This window comes from Cucurbita pepo, chromosome 14 (genome assembly GCF_057944985.1).
Source record: "Cucurbita pepo subsp. pepo isolate OVF chromosome 14, ASM5794498v1, whole genome shotgun sequence".
Classification (NCBI taxonomy): Eukaryota; Viridiplantae; Streptophyta; class Magnoliopsida; order Cucurbitales; family Cucurbitaceae; genus Cucurbita; species Cucurbita pepo.
Window position 1 is genome coordinate 6,756,560 of NC_141811.1, and position 22,718 is coordinate 6,779,277.

Sequence of the window (22,718 nt, forward strand, 5' to 3'; positions counted from 1 at the left end):
CTTTAATCTTAAGTATTGATGGTAGGAAAATCATTTTTAAAAAAGTATACCTAAACAATAAAATAAATAACCTTTAGTTTTTTAAAACATTTTACTCTCAAGATTTTCAAATTTCTATTTAAAATATATTAAAAAAATGCAAAAGTATCTACCAATGAAATAAAGTATGGAAATTTTGTTATTAATTTTAAGTTTTAGAGCAAGAAAAAAAACTTAATTAGTTATGTTTGTAAAATAAATAAAAAATAAAAAAAATAAAAAAACGAACCATCACAAGGGTTACCCAACTTATTCTTTTTATTCACCTTCAAGGTTGGCATACATTTTCATTTGTTCATGAACATGCATAACTCAAGAACAAAATAAATTAATAAAGGTGGTTGATCACATATTGATCCAAGTATGAACCAATTCATCAGTAATAGCTGCATTGTTTCTCAAGTAAATTCCACCGTCTTTAAACTTCCAAGTACAAGTTCCTACATCTCCATCTCGACATCTATCACGAAGCCATGTGCTATTCTTCTCGGGCCAAAAGCATTGGAAAAAGATATATGCATTCGGCTTATCCACTTTGCACCAATATACAGTTGGTTTCAAAAAATTATAGATAAAGTTAAATTGGTAATCATCTCCCAGTTTAAGAGAACGATGAATTCCTAAATCATTGTCGACCGTCTTGCAGTGCACCGTCAGATCGGGGATGCTTAGATCGTTAACAAAATGAATGAAATACCTGGAAATTGGTTGTACATTGGTCTTCTCAGACTCAACCTCAAGTTGAGCCCCAACCAAACCCAAACCCACCGTCACGAGCAACAATGCAGCCACATTCCTTATCATTTTGTGATCTAAATTTTTGTTGGGTCTATCTATTAACGTTGAACCTGAGGTAAATATATAGAAAAAAAATTAAAGAAATGAGCCTAAGAAAATTAATTATGTCACTAATTTTGCGGTATGCAAGATAATTTCATGGTAATACTCCTTTAATTACGTGCCTAAGATGGAAAAAGATCTTTATTTAGATGATTAAAAATAGGTTATCTAAAAAATTAATATCTTCCTAATTTAGTTTTGTTCCTAATTTTATGCTAGATTAATTGTTAATAGATAATTCAACAACTAAATGAATTAATAAAACTTCTCTCCATTTGTGAACTAACTCATAAGTTAAACGAGTAAATCCCATCTTTTTAAGTGTCGGAAAAAAAGAATTACGAAATACTCATGTAACCCTTCAAGCAAATGAAATTGGTAATATTATTATTGAGCAATATAATAGTGAGTAGAAATTGTAAATTTTGTACTTTGTACTTTGTACTTCAAGTAGGCGACATTGTACTTCAAAGCCAATTCGAGGGAACAATGAAGCTTCCTAGAGTCTTTCTGTCCAGGTGCAGGTCCCTTCTGCCTTTACACTCAAGAGCCACCTTCATCTGGCCCGAGAAACCTTTGCACGCCTCCGTTACCTTTTGGGAGGTCTAAACCCCTTAACTTTATTATAATATAAGATTAAAGCTACAAATACTATATTATAGCATTGAAATGGTATTATAAGTGAAAAATAACACATTATTTTATATATTTATTTTTCTAAAATCTAAATATCATTCATCTTTTTCATTTATAAGTCTTAATATCATGAGATCGAGATGCTAGTTGATAAGTTATTAATTTGGCTAAGTTTTGTTGGTAATACGCAAATCATTTCTTAAAATTATTTTTTCAAAGTATGGAAAAAAACATAAAAATGATTTATTATTAAACTCTCCATTTTAATCGTTTGAAATCATTACGATGGTATGAAAATCATTTTTATAAAAGTAAATGAAAATCATATTTAGCATATAAGTTTTAGTTGTGTAATCTTTCGGTCTAATTTCTTAACATTTGCGACAATATAATTTTTAAATTTTAATATACACCACTTATATATACCACTTATCAGTCGGAAACTATGAGAATCCGCTTCCTGAATTATTATAAACCAACCAGTCGGATTCACATTTTACCCAATCTTCGCTGTCTAGCCCGAAGCCTACATAATATACTACATAATACTATATAATACTATATACAAGAAAATTTTCTATTGAATGAATGGTACATGATTCTACGACAAGCAAGAAACAAATTATTTAATACTTCATCTCGATATTGATTAAGAAATTGAACGTCAGAAGAAGGATAGTTATATATTTTTTTCAAATATATACAAAGTCATCCTATAAAAGTATTGGATCATTGTTACAAATGAATTAAAATTTGGCAATTTTAAATTTTGGAGGAAAAAAACTTAAGTATGTAAAAAAAATAAATAATAATAATAAACAATGACTAGGGTTACCCAACTTATTTTCTTTATTCACTTTAAATGTTGTGTACTTTTTCATGTGTTCATGAATAGCTCAAGAACAAAATAAATTAATAATAGAGATACATTTTCATGTGTTCATGGATAACTCAGGAACAAAATGAATTAATAATAAAGGTTTCGTTCTTTATCTCGTAATGATCCAAGTATGAACCAATTCTTTAGTATTAGCTGCATTGTTTCTCAAGTAAATTCCATCATCTTTAGCCTTCCAGATACAAGTTCCTACATCTCCATCTCTGTATCTATCACGAAGCCATGTGCTCTTCCTCTCAGTCCAAAAGCATTCGAAAGAGATATGTTTATTCGGCCTCTCCACTTTGCACCAAAACAGAGTTGTTTTCCAGAAATTAACCTTAAAGTTAAATTGGTAATACTCTCCCTTTCTCTAAATGATGAATTCTTAAATTATTGTCGGCCGACTTACAGTGCACCATCATATCGGTGATGCTTAGATCGCTAATCAAATGAATGTAGAGTCCCTATTAACGTCTCATACTCATCTATAATGCGGAAATATAACTCTTACATGAACAAAATTTATAACGTAAACTTAAAAAAAAGTTTAAAACAACTTCTTCCCTAGAAAACACAGCCATGGTCTTACGTGCTTAAATATGAAATACTAAAATTTAGAAAAAACAAAAACAAATACAAAATAATTTAAAACAATGAAATGCAAAACAACCTATTCTAACTTAAGACTAGAAATTTAAATATGAATCTACCCTATGCACGTGCCACAGTCTCTGCTCGCGATGCCGCCGTCCTCCGTACAAGTGCGCCTTGCCTTTACCTGAAAAATGATGTCTGAGTATTTCAAAGAATATAGTAAGTGGCCCTACTATAGGGGTCATGCAAATGCAAACACATGCAATCATGATTTAGGGACCTATCTCTAATCATCTTAGGGGTGCCCTCTACTCTCGAACAAATTGGATGTGTAGTACTTCCCTACACACGACTCACACGTGCGAGTGTGAATCTCCAGGGCGCTCGCACACCCCCTGGACCCTCTGGTCAAGCTAATCTGTAGCGACGTCCGGAGGTCAGCGGAACCCCATAGTGTCATGCGCCTCATGAACACCCTCATCTGTGTGCGTTCGCACTCATCGTACGGTGCGCGTCTGCATTCATCATCTCTAGGGGAAGTAGCCCTATGCTTATGAACATACAATATGCATGAGGTCCCTCTAAATCCATCATAATGTCTGTTCTGACACAACCCTCTAGTCTCATCTCTTTGTTACTCTAGGTAACACATACTCGTGGATATTTATATTAATATTATTTTCACGCTCTTAGGGTTGTGTCCTATGTCGATCTAACGACATGATGCAATATGGCACTCATCATCATATATCATGCTCAATATGGAAAACATCATCATATTAAGGTAAACGTCACACAATCATCATACTCATCATATTGCCACAAAGTGCATCAAACATATCAAGTACGTCATTCAACAAAATATATATATACTGCGCACATCATCAAGTATCGTAACCTACACATCATCATAACTCATAAGCCGCATCGTACGACATAGTTCATACATCATCATAACTCATACAATTTTTTAGCCTATCCTATAGTAAGACCACTTACCTGGTTGGCCTTAGCCGAAGTATTCCCTAATTTATTTAATGTAAGCTCTCGTTCCTCGAGAACTACATCAAATGTTTCCAAGGTTTGATTCCTATCGCATCGTTCGTCACCTTTTGTTAGTATTTCACATTTTAATTAATAATCCAACTAACAGTGTGAACTACGGCTCTAAACGGCCTCAATAAAAATCGAGTTCCATGTTTTCATTGTTTCTAAATTATATAGAATAATAAAACTAAAAACTTAAACTAAAAATATGTCAATATTATTAATATTTCAAGGGGCTTGGATAGTTCAACCTTTAATGTTATATCCTATAGATACAAATATAATAACTTTTCATATCTTCCATTCTCAATCTCTCACTTTATGTTATTTTTTAATTATGTTGTTTACGGTAGGTGCCATCTGAACAGTATTTGCCATTTTCAAACCGTTCTAATTTTCTTTCCTAAAATTTCTCTATTTTTTTTTTCTTTTTCCTTTTAACTCTCGTTCTTTTAACCAGTTCAATTCTACCTCCCTATCTCATTATTTTAATCAATTTAAATCTAACTCTTTTAATCAGTTTCTTCAATGAATTTAATTCTATAATTCTTTTAAGTAGTTTCTTCCGAGGAGTTTAATTCTATTCCCATATCTAAATCTAACACTTTTAATCAGTTTCTTCAATGAGTTTAATTCTATAATTCTTTTAAGTAGTTTCTTAGGAGTTTAATTCTACTCCCATATCTAAATCGTTTAATTCTCTAAATGTTTAATTCTCTTCCGCTGTTTATTCTATTCCCAGATATATATATATATATATATATTTTTTTTTTTCGGTTTTTATATTTCCAAATCTAATCTTCTCCTCTTTCCATGTATTGTTTTTATTTTCTTCTCTTTCCATGTATTGTTTTTATTTTCTTCTCTTTCCATGTATTGTTTTTTATTATTATTATTATTACTTGATCTCTTTTCCCAATCTTCCTCTCTCTCTTTCTTTCTTTTTTTTTTTTATCCTGTTTTCCAAATTTTTATTTTTTTTATTTTTTTTTATTTGGATATGTTTTCTAGGTTCCTTTTCTTCCTCTCTTTCTTATCTATCTATTCTTCTTTTCTCACCAAGACTCTTTTAGGATAGATAATTTCTAATTCAGATTATTGCAGATAATTTCTAAATTTCTAACTCATATCTAAATAATTGCTAATATCCTTCCTTAACGAAAGATAAATCTGACTACTAATCTTTTCAATTGACATCTCTCTTAGTTTATCTGCCTACTATCTCTCAATTATCTGCCTTCTTCTGATCTCTCCATTATTGTCTAACCATCTCTCCATCATTATTGTCTAACCATCTCTCCATCATATGCATTTTTTTTCCTCCAGAAGATATTTTCTTTAGGTTTCTGTTTTGTTGGATGACTTATTGATACTGGATGAGAGAGGTATTTTAGGGGAGGGGATGAGAGATTGAAGGAGAAGTGGTCAGTTTTTTTTTTCTTCTTCCTTATTTTGTTATTTTAATTTTAATATATATATTAAACCATCTTCTTTATTTTGTTATAAAAAGAACTTTCGTCCTCAAAAGTCTCCAACTCTTATACTAGTTCGGAGAGTTTTCCACTTATTTCGACCTCAATCTCCCACTAGCCTCTTTGTTGTGGTGATTTCGCCACAACACCTTAACGAACGCAATGTTTCTGTTGCGTAATGCTTTTACTTCTCTCGTTAAGATTCTTATTGGATTTTTCCTCGTAACTTTCATTAAGTTGGAGTGGTTCATAGTCTATTACCTTGATAGGGTCCGTAATGTACTTCCTCAGCATCGACACGTGAAATATATCATGAACTCCTGAGAGGGCGGGAGGTAGGGCTAACTTATACGCTACTAGATCGACCTGCTCGAGAATCTCAAATAGTCCAATGAATTTAGGACTTAACTTGCCCGTACGTCCGAACCTTAAGACACCTTTCATAGGTGCCACCTTGAGGAATACTAGGTCCCTTGTCTCAAACTCTAAGCTTCTACGCCTTACATCGGCGTAGCTTTTCTGTTGAATTTTAGCGGTACGCATCCTCGCTCGAATTTTTATGAACAGTCTCATTGGTGAATCGAACCAGCTCAGGTCCTACTAACTCTCTTTCGCCTACTTCGTCCCAACATAGTGGGGACCTACACCGTTTCCCATACAGGGCCTCAAACGGTGTCATACCAATAGTGGCTGGAAGTTGTTATTATATGAGAATTCCATGAGGTGGAGTTTGGAATCCCAACTTCCCTTAAAATCTAGTACGCAAGCGCATAACATGTCCTCTAGAAGTTGGTTTAAACGCTCAGTATGTCCATCTGTTTGGGGGTGAAAAGCAGTACTAAAGTCGAGGCGGGTACCCAGCGCTTTTTGAAGTCCGAGTTAGAATGCTGACGTAAAGCGTGGGTCCCGATCTGACACTATAGACACTGGGACTCCATGTAGTCTTACTATTTCTTTCACATACAACTGTGCCCAATTGTCAACTGTATATGTAGCTTTCCCAGGTAGGAAGTGTGCCGACTTGGTCAACCTATCGACAACTACCCCATCACTGTATAGCCTTTAAGCGTTTTGGGTAATCTTACTATGAAGTCCATTGCTATGTTTTCCCACTTCCACTCTAGTATGCTTAGGGGATGCAACAACCCCGCCGCCTTTTATCTAGGAGCTTTCACTTGTTGACAAACTAAGCACTTGCTCACAAACTCGGTCACGTCCCTCTTCATGCTCTTCCACCAGAAGTGTTGTTTTAAATCTTGGTACATCTTAGTACCTCCTTGGTGCATGGCAAATGGCGAGGTGTGAGCTTTGTTAGTATTTCTTTCCTTAGCTCCTCTATTGTCGAGACGTATAGGTGTCCCTAATACAATAGCCCTTCATCTGAGGTCTTCGAGAATCCATTTACTAGACTCTCAGCTAGCTGGCTTAAGGCTTTCTGTAGGTTTGGATCCTCTCGTTGGGAGGTAACCATTCTTTGCCTAAGTGTAGGTTGCACTGTAAGTCGGGCCAGTTGTGCTATGACTCTCTCGGTCGCTACAACTATGTTGGCTCCCTCGAATTTTCTTTGTACCCTTACTTCCCTCGTAATGAGGGCTGAAGAGTGGGCCGCCTTTCTACTCAAAGCGTCTGCGACCACATTTTCTTTTCCAGGGTGGTACTGGATATCTACATCGTAGTCCTTCACCAATTCTAACCACCTTCTCTGTCTCATATTTAACTCTTTTTGGGTGAATAAATATTTAAAATCTTGTGGTCGATTAAACTTTGAATTTTCTCTCCATACAGGTAATGTCACCAAAATTTCAGCGTGAACACTACAGCGGCCAACTCCAGGTCGTGGGTAGGGTAATTATCTTCGTATTCTTTTAGTTGACGGGACGCGTATGCAACAACTTTACCGTGTTGCATTAACATACATCCTAGTCCATTCTTTAAAGGCGTCACTATAGATTACATACTCTTCTGAGATATTGGGAACCTTGAGTACCGGGACGGTTACCAATCTCTCTATTAGGTTCTCGAAGCTTGCCTCACTAGCATCATTTCATATAAATGGTACCCCTTTTCTCGTTAACTGTGCCAAATGCAAGGCTATTCTAGAAAAGTCCTACACGAACCTTCGATAGTATCTCGCTAGTCCCAAGAAACTCTGTTTTGATGTTACCGAAGTTGGGCGTTCCTACTTTGTGACCGCTTTGACCTTAGTAGGATCTACGGATATTCCGTCCTTGGTCGCCACGTATCCTAGGAAAGAGACTTATCGTAACCAAAATTCTGCATACAACTTGTTCTCTCTTAGGGTGGCTAGGACTTTTCAGAGGTGTTCCTGGTGTTTCAAGTTTATTTTCGAGTACACAAGGATGTCATCAATGAGCACGATCACAAAAGTGTCTAGACAGTTCTTGAACACTCGGTTCATTAACTCCGTTAACACAGCTGGAGCATTGGTGAGGCCAAATGACATACCACGAACTTAAAGTGATTATACCTTGTCCTAAATGCTGTATTTGGTGCGTCTTTTTCTTTACTCTTTATTTAATGGTAACCTGACCGCAGATCTATCTTAGAAAATATCGTTGCTTCTCTTAGTTGATCGAACAAGTCTTCTATTCTAGGCTGAGGGTATTTGTTCTTTATGGTTCTCTTATTTAACTCTCTGTAATCGATGCACAAACACATCGATCCATCTTTCTTTTGAACAAACAACACTGGCGCACCCCAGGGGAATATGCTAGGTCGAATGAACCCTTTATCCCGTAAGTCTTGTAATTGCGCCTTGAGTTCCTTCAACTCTGCTAGCGCCATGCGATAGGGTGCTTTAGAAATAGGCCCAGTTCCCGGCTCGAGTTCGATGATGAAGTCGACCGCTCGGGAAGGGGGTATTCCAGGTAGGTCATCCAGATACACATTTGGGAACTCGTTTACGATGGACACGTTTTCTAGGGTCTTTTCTTTTCCTCTTATGTCTACGGCACATGCTAAATAGTCTAACCGCCTTGTTGGACTAGTCTCTTTGTTTTCATCAACAAAATTACCTTTGAGGTAGTCTCGGTACTTGTGCCTTTAAATTTAAAGCTAGGTCACACCGGTGGTGAGAATATCTCTTTTCTTTTTTTTTCTTTTTTTTTTTTGCGACAGTCTATACTAGCACGGTTTACAGCTAGTCAATCCATGCCTAGTATTATGTCGAAGTCGGTCATCTTTACTACTATTAGGACTACGCTTAGAGTTTGGTCGGCTACTATTGCTTGGTCATTCTTTACTGTAACGACCCGGGAAAGAAAGAAAAAAAATATATATATATATATATATATATCATAAATAAATAAATGAAAACGAAAAAACGAAAAAAAAAAAAAAAAAAACCCAGTCGCCGGAAAACCCGCGAGTTTTCCGGCGACCGTCGAGTTTCGCGGAACCAATGCGAAACGACGGCCACAGCATGCCCACCCTCAACCCAGCATCTTCAGAACACCTGCAAAGGGAGAAAAGAGAGAAAATTTCGAGAGAGAGAGAGAGATTTCGGACAAACGTCGGCGAGTGTCCAGTTTCTCCGACGAGCCCTCAAACCACCCTTAAACCGACACCAAACGACCTGTTACTACCGTAAGAGAGATCCCTAACGAAAGCACAATAACTCAGGGTGCGTTTTGTGTTATTTCGTAAGCGTCGTCGTCAGTAACCGAGGTCGGAAAGTTAGGTTTCTTAATCGATTCTTAGATCTATGGCTTTTAGGAGATTTTAGGCCGCAAAACTCCCAAAAAGGAAAGAAGGACGACGAACAAAGAGAAAAAGGGAAGGAAGAGGACCGAAATCGGCAATGGAAACGCCGCGGGAAGGAGAGAGAAAGCTCGCCGGAAAATCGGCCAAAGTCGGGTAAGGAAGACGACATCCACGGATCCAGGTCAACCCGAACCCAGAACCCGGGAGAGCCAGCTCGTTCCTCCCTTGGCCTCTGCCTTCGGCCCAGCCCAACTACAGCGGCCCAAACCTCAAACCGGCCCAGAAGCTACGATTCAGTTGAACCAACCCATACTAGACCCACGGTCCAATTGACCCGGCCTACAAACCAAACACTTGCGGCCCAGCCCAGTAAGCCGAGGCCCAACGTTTAGCCTTGGCCCAGTAGCCTTCCACAGCCCGCGACCCGAACCACAACCCGAACCGGACTCCGACCCGCGCTTCGACCCGACACTACCGCCCGACGCGGCTTTCTCTGCTGCTGCCACGTGTCACACAGCGGCGCGGCAGTCCTCGGCTCGGCTCGGCGCAAACGGCTCGGGCTCCCTCCGGTGACGCTCCGGCGGCTCCTCTGGCGGCTCCAGCGGCTGTTCGGCTCGGCTCACCTGTTTTCAGCCCGGTTTCCACTGTTACGACCCTCCCGGATCTGTTTTCGGCCCCGATTAAGGTATCCGAGGCTGTTTTAGAGCCGTATTTCACATTTATTAAATTATAGGTAAATTAATTGTGAAATACTAATGGAAAGTGGTGAACGGCGTGATAGGAAACAAACCCAGCGAAGTAGGAAGCAGCTCTCACGGAACGGGAGCTTACGTTTAGCTATTTAGGGAGTACTTCGGCCAAGGCCAACCAAGTAAGTGGCCTTACTATAGGATAGGCTAAATAAATTGTATGATGCTTGATGATATGTGCCAGTTTATACATATTTGGTTGAGTGACGCTTAATATGTTTGACGCACGTTGTGGCATTATGATGAGCATGGTGATTGCATGATTTTTACCTTAATATGATGATGTTTTCCATATTGAGCATGCTAGATGATGATGAGTGCCATATTGCATCATGTCGTTAGATCGACGTAGGACACAACCCTAAGAGCATGAAAATGATATTAATATAAATATCCACGATATGCGTTACCTAGAGTAACAAAGAGATGAGACTAGAGGGTTGTGTCAGAATAGACATTACGATGGATCTAGAGGGACCTCATGCATTTTGTATGTTCATAAGCATAGGGCTACTTCCCCTAGAGATGATGAGTGCGGACGCGCACCTTATGATGAGCGCGAATGCGCACAGGTGCGAAAGCACACAAATGAGGGTGTTCATGAGGCGCATGACACTATGGGGTTCCGCTGACCTCCGGACGTCGCTACAGATTAGCTTGACCAGAGGGTCCAGGGGGTGTGCGAGCGCCCTGGGGACTCACACTCGCACGTGTGAGTCGTGTGTAGGGAAGTACTACACATCCAATTTGTCCAAGACTGGAGGCCACCCCTAAGATGATTAGAGATAGGTCCCTATTCATGATTGCATGTGTTTGCATTAGCATGGCCCCTATAGTGGGGTCACTTACTGAGGGCCGTGTGCCATATTGTTTTTCAGGTAAAGGCAAGGCTCCCATGTACGGTTGACGGTGGTATCGTGATCAGAGACTGTGGCGCGTGCATAGGATAGTTGCATATTTAATTCCTAGTCTTGGTTAGGATAGGGCGTTTGCATTTCATTCATTTATATTAATTAATTTGTAATCGTTTTATTTTATCTTTTTGAACTCCAGCACGATGTTTGAAACACGTAAGTCCGGCAATGTTTTTCAATGTTTTAATGTATTTTGAACTTTTAAATTTTTCCGCTAATAAAGATGAGCATGCTTAGATTTTTATTCTGCATTAGAGATGAGCATGAGACGTTAGTGGCGACTCTAGATATGTGGAAATTTAGGGTCGTTACAGTTGGTATCAGAGCTCTAGGTTTTAGATTCTGTAGACTAGCCTACGATGTAGGCTTGGCACGCTCCACGGTCCCAACGTCGACGCCCCGTCACCATCAGGTACGCCTTGCATAAGATAAGAAAAGAGAAATGTTTTAAAACTCGCATGCATTTTTTTTTTTTTTATGTTGACATTATTGAAATGGTTGTGATATTTCACGTATTTATTTAAGAGTATGATGTCATGTGTTGCATGCTGAGTAATTTTGTTAGTAACATGATATGATGCTTAGCATGATGAATGTTTACCTCTTTGGCGTTACGATGTATTGTATAGTGTGCGTATTGTTATATATATATATATATATGCATAGTATTAAGGCCTTAGACTTAAGCAACCTTATATTGGTTTATAGAACCATGCCCGGAGGACGAGGAAGAGGAAGAGGAAGAGGAAGAGGAAGACGAGGAAGGGGGCGACCCCGTCGTAGAGAAGTAGGACGAGGTGTGGCGGTAGAGGGCCCACCTCAAGAAAGATCAGAGACTGGGTTGGTAACAGTTACGCCGCCCCCAATCTTACCTCCAGTTGAGCTACCTCCTCTAGCTCCACTACAAGCTGAGCCTCCACCACCAGTACAGCCTCCACCACAAGTAGAACCTCCACCCCAGCCTACCCTACCACTCCAAGTCGCACCTGAAGCTGCACCCCCAGTGGGTGGAGTAGATGCTAATACTAGGTTAATGTGTGACTCCATCCAAGCCCTAATTCAAACCTTGGTAACCAACCAGCAAGCCAGTCTACAAAAGGCCCAGGAACAAGCCCAAGCACAGGCCCAGGCACAGGCGTTGGCACTGGCACAGGTACAGGCACAGGTACAGGCACAGGCACAGGCACAGGCACAGGCACAGGCACAGGCACAGGCCACTGCTCAGGCCAATGCCCCAGTAAACCCTCCACAACCTGTTAGATGTTCAAACTGGATAAGGGATTTCAAGAGATACGACCCTCGACCATTCACTGGTTCCCTAGTAGACCCCATAGAAGCCCAAATGTGGATTACAGCGGTGGAAACCACCTTTGAGACTATGGAGTGCCCAGAGAACCAAAAGGTCGCCTGTGTAACCTTCGTCCTACAAAAGGACGCAGAGATATGGTGGAGAGATAACAAAACCCTCCTTAACCCAGAAGGGGGACCAATGAACTGGGAACGATTTAAGGAGGCCTTCCTTAAAGAATATTATCCTAAGTCAGAGCGACTTAAAAGGCAGCAGGAGTTCGCTCACCTGGTACAGGGAGGACTCACAGTAGAGAAGTACAACCGAGAGTTTAATAAACTCAAGAGATTTGCACCGTCCATGGTGGACACTGAGGAAAAGATGACAGAGAAATTTATATTGGGTTTGGAACCAAGAATCTGACGCGTGTTGGAGGCGTTCAACCCAAAGACCTATGAGGAAGCCTTGAGAACTGCCAAGGCTTTAGAGAAACCAAAGGATGAGAAACAACGTGAAGAGCCAGTTATAATTGGGCAGAAGCGTCCTCATGAATCAGGAGGCTCTAACCGTCCACCACCAGCACGTAGGCACCGTTCCAATAACATACCCGCTCCTAGATGGGATGAGCGACGCCCTCCCCGACATACTGACAGGAACCCCAGGAATCAAGATGGGGCCAGAGGGAGGAGAGAGGAAGGGTGCACTATCTGTGGAAGACTACACGGTGGGAGGTGCATGGCTGGCAGCCGAGCGTGTTATAGATGTGGTCAAGAGGGGCACATCGCCGTGAACTGCACGACCGGAAATGCTACAGCACAAGCAAACCCGCCCAGAGTAGTAGAGCGAACGGATCAACCAGCACCACCGCGAGCTCAAGCTAGGGCATACGCGTCAACCAGCAAGGACACTGGGAGGTCCGATGCCGTGGTGACAGGTACACTATCCATTTTAGGTCATTTCGCTTTTACCTTATTTGATTCTGGTTCCACGCATTCCTTTATTTCCATGCCTTTTGTTGTACAAGCAGGGTTCGAATTAGAACCCTTATTGCATGAAATGTTTGTAAGCACCCCTGCGGGGGTAGACTTAGTGTCTAGGGATAGAGTAAAGGATGGCCAAGTAATCATAGGGAACCAAACTTTAAGCGTGGACCTGATAATGGTAAACATGACAGATTTCGACGTCATACTAGGCATGGATTGGTTAGCTGAAAATCGAGCTAGTATAGACTGTCGCAAAAAGGAAGTAAAATTTTCACCACCGACAAGACCTATCTTTAAATTTAAAGGCACAAATACCGGGATTACCCCCAAGGTAGTCTCGATGATGAAAGCAAAGAGGTTAGTCCAACAAGGTGGATGGGCTATATTAGCATGTGCTGTAGACGTGAGAGGAAAGGAAGAGACCCTAGTAAACGTGCCAATAGTAAACGTGCCAATAGTAAACGAGTTCCCAGATGTATTTCCGGATGACTTACCTGGTATACCCCCTTCCCGAGCGGTCGACTTCGTCATCGAACTCGAGCCGGGAACTGGGCCTATTTCCAAAGCACCCTATCGCATGGCGCCAGCAGAGTTGAAGGAACTCAAGGCGCAACTGCAAGACTTACTAGATAAAGGATTCATTCGACCTAGCGTGTCCCCCTGGGGTGCGCCAGTGTTGTTTGTTAAGAAGAAAGATGGATTGATGCGTCTGTGCATCGATTACAGAGAGCTAAACAAGAGAACCATAAAAAACAAATATCCTCTCCCTAGAATAGAAGACTTGTTTGATCAACTCAGAGAAGCAACAGTATTCTCTAAGATAGATCTTCGGTCCGGTTACCACCAAATTAGGATTAATGAAAAAGACGTACCAAAAACAGCGTTTAGGACAAGGTACGGTCACTACGAGTTTGTAGTGATGTCATTTGGCCTCACCAATCCCCAGCTGTATTTATGGAGTTAATGAACCGGGTATTCAAAGAATGCCTAGACATGTTTGTGATTGTGGTCATTGACGACATCCTCATATACTCGAGAACCGACCTAGAGCACGAGGAACACCTCCGAAAAGTCCTAACCACCCTAAGAGAGCACAAGTTGTACGCCAAGTTCTCCAAATGCGAATTTTGGTTACGACAAGTCTCCTTCCTAGGACACGTGGTGTCAAAGGACGGAATATCTGTAGATCCCACCAAGGTCGAAGCGATCACAAAGTGGGAACGCCCAACTACGGTAACAGAAGTAAGGAGTTTCCTAGGATTGGCAGGATATTATCGAAGGTTCGTGCAGGACTTCGCTAAAATATCCTCGCCTTTAACAAAGTTAACAAAAAAAGGGGTGCCATTTAGATGGGATGATGCTTGTGAGGCAAGCTTCCAGAACCTAAAAGAGAGATTGGTAACCGCCCCGGTACTCATAGTACCCGAGAGCTCAGAAGGATATGTGATCTATAGTGATGCCTCCATGAAAGGACTGGGATGTGTGTTAATGCAACACGACAAGGTTGTCGCATACGCATCTCGTCAACTTAAAGAATAAGAAAAGAACTACCCTACCCATGACCTAGAGTTGGCCGCTGTAGTGTTCGCGCTGAAAATCTGGCGACATTACCTGTATGGCGAGAAAACCCAAATTTTTACCGACCACAAAAGTTTGAAATACTTCTTCACCCAGAAAGAGTTAAACATGAGGTAGAGAAGGTGGTTAGAATTGGTGAAGGATTATGACGTAGATATCCAGTACCACCCTGGGAAAGCAAATGTGGTTGCAGATGCCTTGAGTAGGAAGACGACCCACTCGTCGGCCCTCATTACGAGGGAAGTAAGGGTACAAAGAGAGTTCGAGCGAGCCAACATAGCTGTAGCGACCGAGGGAGTCATAGCACAGCTGGCCCGACTCACGGTACAACCTACGCTTAGGCAGAGAATTATTACCTCCCAACGAGAGGATCCTAACCTACAGAAAGTCCTAGGGCAGCTAGACGAAAGTCGAGTAGATGGATTCTCGAAGTCATCAAATGAAGGACTATTGTATCATGGACGCTTATGTGTTCCGGCAATAGAAGATTTAAGGAAGGAAATACTGATGGAAGCTCACAACTCACCATTTGCTATGCATCCATGAGGTACTAAGATGTACCAAGATTTAAAACAACACTTTTGGTGGAAGAGCATGAAGAGGGATGTGGCCGGGTTTGTGAGCAAGTGCTTAGTTTGTCAACAAGTGAAAGCTCCAAGACAAAAGGCGGCGGGGTTGTTGCAGCCCCTAAGCATACCGGATTGGAAGTGGGAAAACATAGCGATGGACTTCATAGTAGGTTTACCCAAAACGCCCAAGGGCTATACAGTGATCTGGGTAGTTGTCGATAGGTTGACCAAGTCGGCACACTTTCTACCTGGGAAGGTTACATATACAGTTGACAATTGGGCACAACTGTACGTGAAAGAAATAGTAAGACTACATGGAGTCCCAGTGTCTATAGTGTCGGATCGGGATCCACGCTTTACGTCAGCATTTTGGCGCGGACTTCAAAAAGCACTAGGTACCCGCCTCGGCTTTAGTACCGCCTTTCACCCCCAAACAGATGGACAAACGGAGCGTTTAAACCAAATTCTAGAGGACATGCTACGCGCTTGAGTACTAGATTTTAAGGAAAGTTGGGATTTCAAACTCCACCTAATGGAATTCTCGTATAACAACAGTTTCCAAGCAACTATTGGAATGGCACCGTTTGAGGCCCTGTACGGGAAACGGTGTAGGTCCCCACTATGTTGGGACGAGGTAGGAGAGAAAGAATTAGTAGGACCCGAGTTGGTTCGACTCACCAATGAGGCTGTCCAGAAAATTCGAGCGAGGATGCGTACCGCTCAAAGTAGACAGAAAAGCTACGCCGATGTAAGGCGTAAAAGCCTGGAGTTTGAGGTGGGGGACCCAGTATTCCTCAAGGTGGCACCTATGAAAGGTGTGTTAAGATTCGGACATAAGGGCAAGTTAAGTCCTAAATTCATTGAACCATTTGAGATCCTAGAGCGAGTTGGTCCGGTAGCGTATAAGTTAGCCTTACCTCCAGCCCTCTCAGGAGTACATGATGTATTTCATGTGTCGATGCTGAGGAAGTACATTACGGATCCTATCCACGTAATAGACTACGAACCACTCCAACTCAATGAATATCTGAGCTACGAGGAAAAACCAGTAAGAATCTTAGCTAGAGAGGTAAAAACCTTACGCAACAGGAGTATTGCATTCGTTAAGGTACTGTGGCGGAATCACCACAGTGAGGAAGCCACGTGGGAGCATGAGGACGAGATAAGAGAGAAATACCCCGAGTTGGTACAAGAGTTTGAGACTTTCGAGGACGAAAGTTCTTTTTAGGGGTAGATAATGTAACGACTCGGGAAAGAAAGAAAAAAAAAAAAAAAAAAAAAAAAAAAAAATATATATATATATATATATATATATATATATAATAAATAAATGAAAACGAAAAAACGAAAAAAAAAAAAAAAAAAAAACCCAGTCGCCGGAAAACCCGCGAGTTTTCCGGCGACCGCCGAGTTTCGCGGAACCCACGCGAAACGACGGCCACAGCACGCCCACCCTCAGCCCAGCATCTTCAGAACACCTGCAAAGGGAGAAAAGAGAGAAAATTTCGAGAGAGAGAGAGAGATTTCGGACAAACGTCGGCGAGTGTCCAGTTTCTCCAACGAGCCCTCAAACCACCCTTAAACCGACACCAAACGACTTGTTACTACCGTAAGAGAGATCCCTAACGAAAGCACAATAACTCAGGGTGCGTTTTGTGTTATTTCGTAAGCGTCGTCATCGGTAACCGAGGTCGGAAAGTTAGGTTTCTTAATCGATTCTTAGATCTATGGCTTTTAGGAGCTTTTAGGCCGCAAAACTCCCAAAAAGGAAAGAAGGACGACGAACAAAGAGAAAAAGGGAAGGAAGAGGACCGAAATCGGCAACAGAAACGCCGCGGGAAGGAGAGAGAAAGCTCGCCGGAAAATCGGCCAAAGTCGGGTAAGGAAGACAAGATCCACGGATCCGGGTCAACCCGAACCCAGAACCCGGGAGAGCCAGCCTGTTCCTCCCTTGGCCTCTGCCTTCGGCCCAGCCCAACTACAGCGGCCCAAACCTCAAACCGGCCCAGAAGCTACGATTCAGTTGAACCAACCCATACTAGACCCACGGTCCAATTGACCCGGCCTACAAACCAAACACTTGCGGCCCAGCCCAGTAAGCCGAGGCCCAACGTTTAGCCTTGGCCCAGTAGCCTTCCACAGCCCGCGACCCGAACCACAACCCGAACCGGACTCCGACCCGCGCTTCGACCCGACACTACCGCCCGACGTGGCTTTCTTTGCTGCTGCCACGTGTCACACAGCGGCGCGGCAGTCCTCGGCTCGGCTCGGCGCAAACGGCTCGGGCTCCCTCTGGTGACGCTCCGGTAGCTCCAGCGGCTGTTCGGCTCGGCTCACCTATTTTCAGCCCGGTTTCCACTGTTACGACTCTCCCGGATATGTTTTCGGCCCCGATTAAGGTATCCGAGGCTGTTTTAGACCCGTATTTCACATTTATTAAATTATAGGTAAATTAATTGTGAAGTACTAACGGAAAGTGGTGAACGGCGTGATAGGAAACAAACCCAGCGAAGTTGGAAGCAGCTCTCACGGAACGGGAGCTTACGTTTAGCTATTTAGGGAGTACTTCGGCCAAGGCCAACCAAGTAAGTGGCCTTACTATAGGATAGGCTAAATAAATTGTATTTGGTTGAGTGACGCTTAATATGTTTGACGCACGTTGTAGCATTATGATGAGCATGTTGATTGCATGATTTTTACCTTAATATGATGATGTTTTCCATATTGAGCATGCTAGATGATGATGAGTGCCATATTGCATCATGTCGTTAGATCGACGTAGGACACAACCCTATGAGCATGAAAATGATATTAATATAAATATCCACGATATGCGTTACCTAGAGTAACAAAGAGATGAGAATAGAGGATTGTGTCAGAAGAGACATTACGATGGATCTAGAGGGACCTCATGCATTTTGTATGTTCATAAGCATAGGGCTACTTCCCCTAGAGATGATGAGTGCGGACGCGCACCTTATGATGAGCGCGAATGCGCACAGGTGCGAAAGCACACAGATGAGGGTGTTCATGAGGCGCATGACACTATGGGGTTCCGCTGACCTCTGGACGTTGCTACAGATTAGCTTGACCAGAGGGTCTAGGGGGTGTGCGAGCGCCCTGGGGACTCACACTCGCACGTGTGAGTCGTGTGTAGGGAAGTACTACACATCCAATTTGTCCGAGACTGGAGGCCACCCCCTAAGATGATTAGAGATAGGTCCCTATTCATGATTGCATGTGTTTGCATTAGCATGGCCCCTATAGTGGGGTCACTTACTGAGTATTTCTTCGAAATACTCAGGCCGTGTGCCATATTGTTTTTCAGGTAAAGGCAAGGCTCCCATGTACGGGAAATACTCAGGCCGTGTGCCATATTGTTTTTCAGGTAAAGGCAAGGCTCCCATGTACGGTTGACGGTGGCATCGTGATCAGAGACTGTGGTGCGTGCATAGGATAGTTGCATATTTAATTCCTAGTCTTGATTAGGATAGGGCGTTTGCATTTCATTCATTTATATTAATTAATTTGTAATCGTTTTATAAAAGTATACCATAAACAATAAAATAAATAACCTTTAGTTTTTTAAAACATTTTACTCTCATTTCTCATTTGTGACACTGAGATTTTCAAATTTCTATTTAAAATATATTAAAAAAAATGCCAAACTATCTACCAATGAAATAAAGTATGGAAATTTTGTTATTAATTTTAAGTTTTAGAGCAAGAAAAAAAACTTAATTAGTTATGTTTGTAAAATAAATAAAAAATAAAAAAAATAAAAAAACGAACCATCACAAGGGTTACCCAACTTATTCTTTTTATTCACCTTCAAGGTTGGCATACATTTTCATTTGTTCATGAACGTGCATAACTCAAGAACAAAATAAATTAATAAAGGTGGTTGATCACATATTGATCCAAGTATGAACCAATTCATCAGTAATAGCTGCATTGTTTCTCAAGTAAATTCCACCGTCTTTAAACTTCCAAGTACAAGTTCCTACATCTCCATCTCGACATCTATCACGAAGCCATGTGCTATTCTTCTCGGGCCAAAAGCATTGGAAAAAGATATATGCATTCGGCTTATCCACTTTGCACCAATATACAGTTGGTTTCAAAAAATTATAGATAAAGTTAAATTGGTAATCATCTCCCAGTTTAAGAGAACGATGAATTCCTAAATCATTGTCGACCGTCTTGCAGTGCACCGTCAGATCGGGGATGCTTAGATCGTTAACAAAATGAATGAAATACCTGGAAATTGGTTGTACATTGGTCTTCTCAGACTCAACCTCAAGTTGAGCCCCAACCAAACCCAAACCCACCGTCACGAGCAACAATGCAGCCACATTCCTTATCATTTTGTGATCTAAATTTTTGTTGGGTCTATCTATTAACGTTGAACCTGAGGTAAATATATAGAAAAAAAATTAAAGAAATGAGCTTAAGAAAATTAATTATGTCACTAATTTTGACGGTATGCAAGATAATTTCATGGTAATACTCCTTTAATTACGTGCCTAAGATGGAAAAAGATCTTTATTTAGATGATTAAAAATAGGTTATCTAAAAAATTAATATCTTCCTAATTTAGTTTTGTTCCTAATTTTATGCTAGATTAATTGTTAATAGATAATTCAACAACTAAATGAATTAATAAAACTTCTCTCCATTTGTGAACTAACTCATAAGTTAAACGAGTAAATCCCATCTTTTTAAGTGTCGGAAAAAAAGAATTACGAAATACTCATGTAACCCTTCAAGCAAATGAAATTGGTAATATTATTATTGAGCAATATAATAGTGAGTAGAAATTGTAAATTTTGTACTTTGTACTTTGTACTTCAAGTAGGCGACATTGTACTTCAAAGCCAATTCGAGGGAACAATGAAGCTTCCTAGAGTCTTTCTGTCCAGGTGCAGGTCCCTTCTGCCTTTACACTCAAGAGCCACCTTCATCTGGCCCGAGAAACCTTTGCACGCCTCCGTTACCTTTTGGGAGGTCTAAACCCCTTAACTTTATTATAATATAAGATTAAAGCTACAAATACTATATTATAGCATTGAAATGGTATTATAAGTGAAAAATAACACATTATTTTATATATTTATTTTTCTAAAATCTAAATATCATTCATCTTTTTCATTTATAAGTCTTAATATCATGAGATGGAGATGCTAGTTGATAAGTTATTAATTTGGCTAAGTTTTGTTGGTAATACGCAAATCATTTCTTAAAATTATTTTTTCAAAGTATGGAAAAAAACATAAAAATGATTTATTATTAAACTCTCCATTTTAATCGTTTGAAATCATTACGATGGTATGAAAATCATTTTTATAAAAGTAAATGAAAATCATATTTAGCATATAAGTTTTAGTTGTGTAATCTTTCGGTCTAATTTCTTAACATTTGCGACAATATAATTTTTAAATTTTAATATACATCACTTATATATACCACTTATCAGTCGGAAACTATGAGAATCCGCTTCCTGAATTATTATAAACCAACCAGTCGGATTCACATTTTACCCAATCTTCGCTGTCTAGCCCGAAGCCTACATAATATACTACATAATACTATATAATACTATATACAAGAAAATTTTCTATTGAATGAATGGTACATGATTCTACGACAAGCAAGAAACAAATTATTTAATACTTCATCTCGATATTGATTATGAAATTGAACGTCAGAAGAAGGATAGTTATATATTTTTTTCAAATATATACAAAGTCAACCTATAAAAGTATTGGATCATTGTGTCTACAAATGAATTAAAATTTGGCAATTTTAAATTTTGGAGGAAAAAAACTTAAGTATGTAAAAAAAGATAATAATAATAAACAATGACGAGGGTTACCCAACTTATTTTCTTTATTCACTTTAAATGTTGTGTACTTTTTCATGTGTTCATGAATAGCTCAAGAACAAAATAAATTAATAATAGAGATACATTTTCATGTGTTCATGGATAACTCAGGAACAAAATGAATTAATAATAAAGGTTTCGTTCTTTATCTCGTAATGATCCAAGTATGAACCAATTCTTTAGTATTAGCTGCATTGTTTCTCAAGTAAATTCCATCATCTTTAGCCTTCCAGATACAAGTTCCTACATCTCCATCTCTGTATCTATCACGAAGCCATGTGCTCTTCCTCTCAGTCCAAAAGCATTCGAAAGAGATATGTTTATTCGGCCTCTCCACTTTGCACCAAAACAGAGTTGTTTTCCAGAAATTAACCTTAAAGTTAAATTGGTAATACTCTCCCTTTCTCTAAATGATGAATTCTTAAATTATTGTCGGCCGACTTACAGTGCACCATCATATCGGTGATGCTTAGATCGCTAATCAAATGAATGTAGAGTCCCTATTAACGTCTCATACTCATCGATAATGCGGAAATATAACTCTTACATGAACAAAATTTATAACGTAAACTTAAAAAAAAGTTTAAAACAACTTCTTCCCTAGAAAACACAGCCATGGTCTTACGTGCTTAAATATGAAATACTAAAATTTAGAGAAAACAAAAACAAATACAAAATAATTTAAAACAATGAAATGCAAAACAACCTATTCTAACTTAAGACTAGAAATTTAAATATGAATCTACCCTATGCACGTGCCACAGTCTCTGCTCGCGATGCCGCCGTCCTCCGTACAAGTGCGCCTTGCCTTTACCTGAAAAATGATGTCTGAGTATTTCAAAGAATATAGTAAGTGGCCCTACTATAGGGGTCATGCAAATGCAAACACATGCAATCATGATTTAGGGACCTATCTCTAATCATCTTAGGGGTGCCCTCTACTCTCGAACAAATTGGATGTGTAGTACTTCCCTACACACGACTCACACGTGCGAGTGTGAATCTCCAGGGCGCTCGCACACCCCCTGGACCCTCTGGTCAAGCTAATCTGTAGCGACGTCCGGAGGTCAGCGGAACCCCATAGTGTCATGCGCCTCATGAACACCCTCATCTGTGTGCGTTCGCACTCATCGTACGGTGCGCGTCTGCATTCATCATCTCTAGGGGAAGTAGCCCTATGCTTATGAACATACAATATGCATGAGGTCCCTCTAAATCCATCATAATGTCTGTTCTGACACAACCCTCTAGTCTCATCTCTTTGTTACTCTAGGTAACACATACTCGTGGATATTTATATTAATATTATTTTCACGCTCTTAGGGTTGTGTCCTATGTCGATCTAACGACATGATGCAATATGGCACTCATCATCATATATCATGCTCAATATGGAAAACATCATCATATTAAGGTAAACGTCACACAATCATCATACTCATCATATTGCCACAAAGTGCATCAAACATATCAAGTACGTCATTCATCAAAATATATATATACTGCGCACATCATCAAGTAT

At 40.3% G+C, this 22,718-nt stretch overlaps 3 protein-coding genes across 3 annotated transcripts; 1 reads left to right on the top strand and 2 right to left on the bottom strand.

Moving 5' to 3' along the window:
• Window positions 1-384: 384 nt before the first annotated feature.
• Window positions 385-843, bottom strand: LOC147789412 (S-protein homolog 74-like). Its single transcript, XM_087117582.1, has one exon. It carries the CDS (start codon window positions 841-843, stop codon window positions 385-387), a length of 459 nt encoding a protein of 152 aa, XP_086973708.1.
• Window positions 844-11,606: 10,763 nt separating this feature from the next.
• LOC147789413 (uncharacterized) lies at window positions 11,607-14,129 on the top strand. The gene is made up of 2 exons (XM_087117583.1): window positions 11,607-12,473; window positions 12,618-14,129. Exons 1-2 carry the CDS (start codon window positions 11,607-11,609, stop codon window positions 14,127-14,129), a joined length of 2,379 nt encoding a protein of 792 aa, XP_086973709.1.
• Window positions 14,130-19,220: 5,091 nt separating this feature from the next.
• On the bottom strand, window positions 19,221-19,679 carry LOC147789414 (S-protein homolog 74-like). The gene has a single exon (XM_087117584.1). The coding sequence runs from the start codon at window positions 19,677-19,679 to the stop codon at window positions 19,221-19,223; it is 459 nt and encodes a 152-aa protein (XP_086973710.1).
• Window positions 19,680-22,718: the final 3,039 nt, after the last annotated feature.

What these genes read in the sequence shown, in the direction of transcription:
- LOC147789413 (XM_087117583.1), top strand. Translation starts at nt 11,607, where the DNA reads ATGCCCGGAGGACGAGGAAGAGGAAGAGGAAGAGGAAGAGGAAGACGA. An exon ending in AGCAGGAGTTCGCTCACCTG is followed by an intron (nt 12,474 to 12,617) that starts GTACAGGGAGGA and finishes CGCGTGTTGGAG; the next exon opens with GCGTTCAACCCAAAGACCTA.
- LOC147789412 (XM_087117582.1), bottom strand. Translation starts at nt 843, where the DNA reads ATGATAAGGAATGTGGCTGCATTGTTGCTCGTGACGGTGGGTTTGGGT.
- LOC147789414 (XM_087117584.1), bottom strand. Translation starts at nt 19,679, where the DNA reads ATGATAAGGAATGTGGCTGCATTGTTGCTCGTGACGGTGGGTTTGGGT.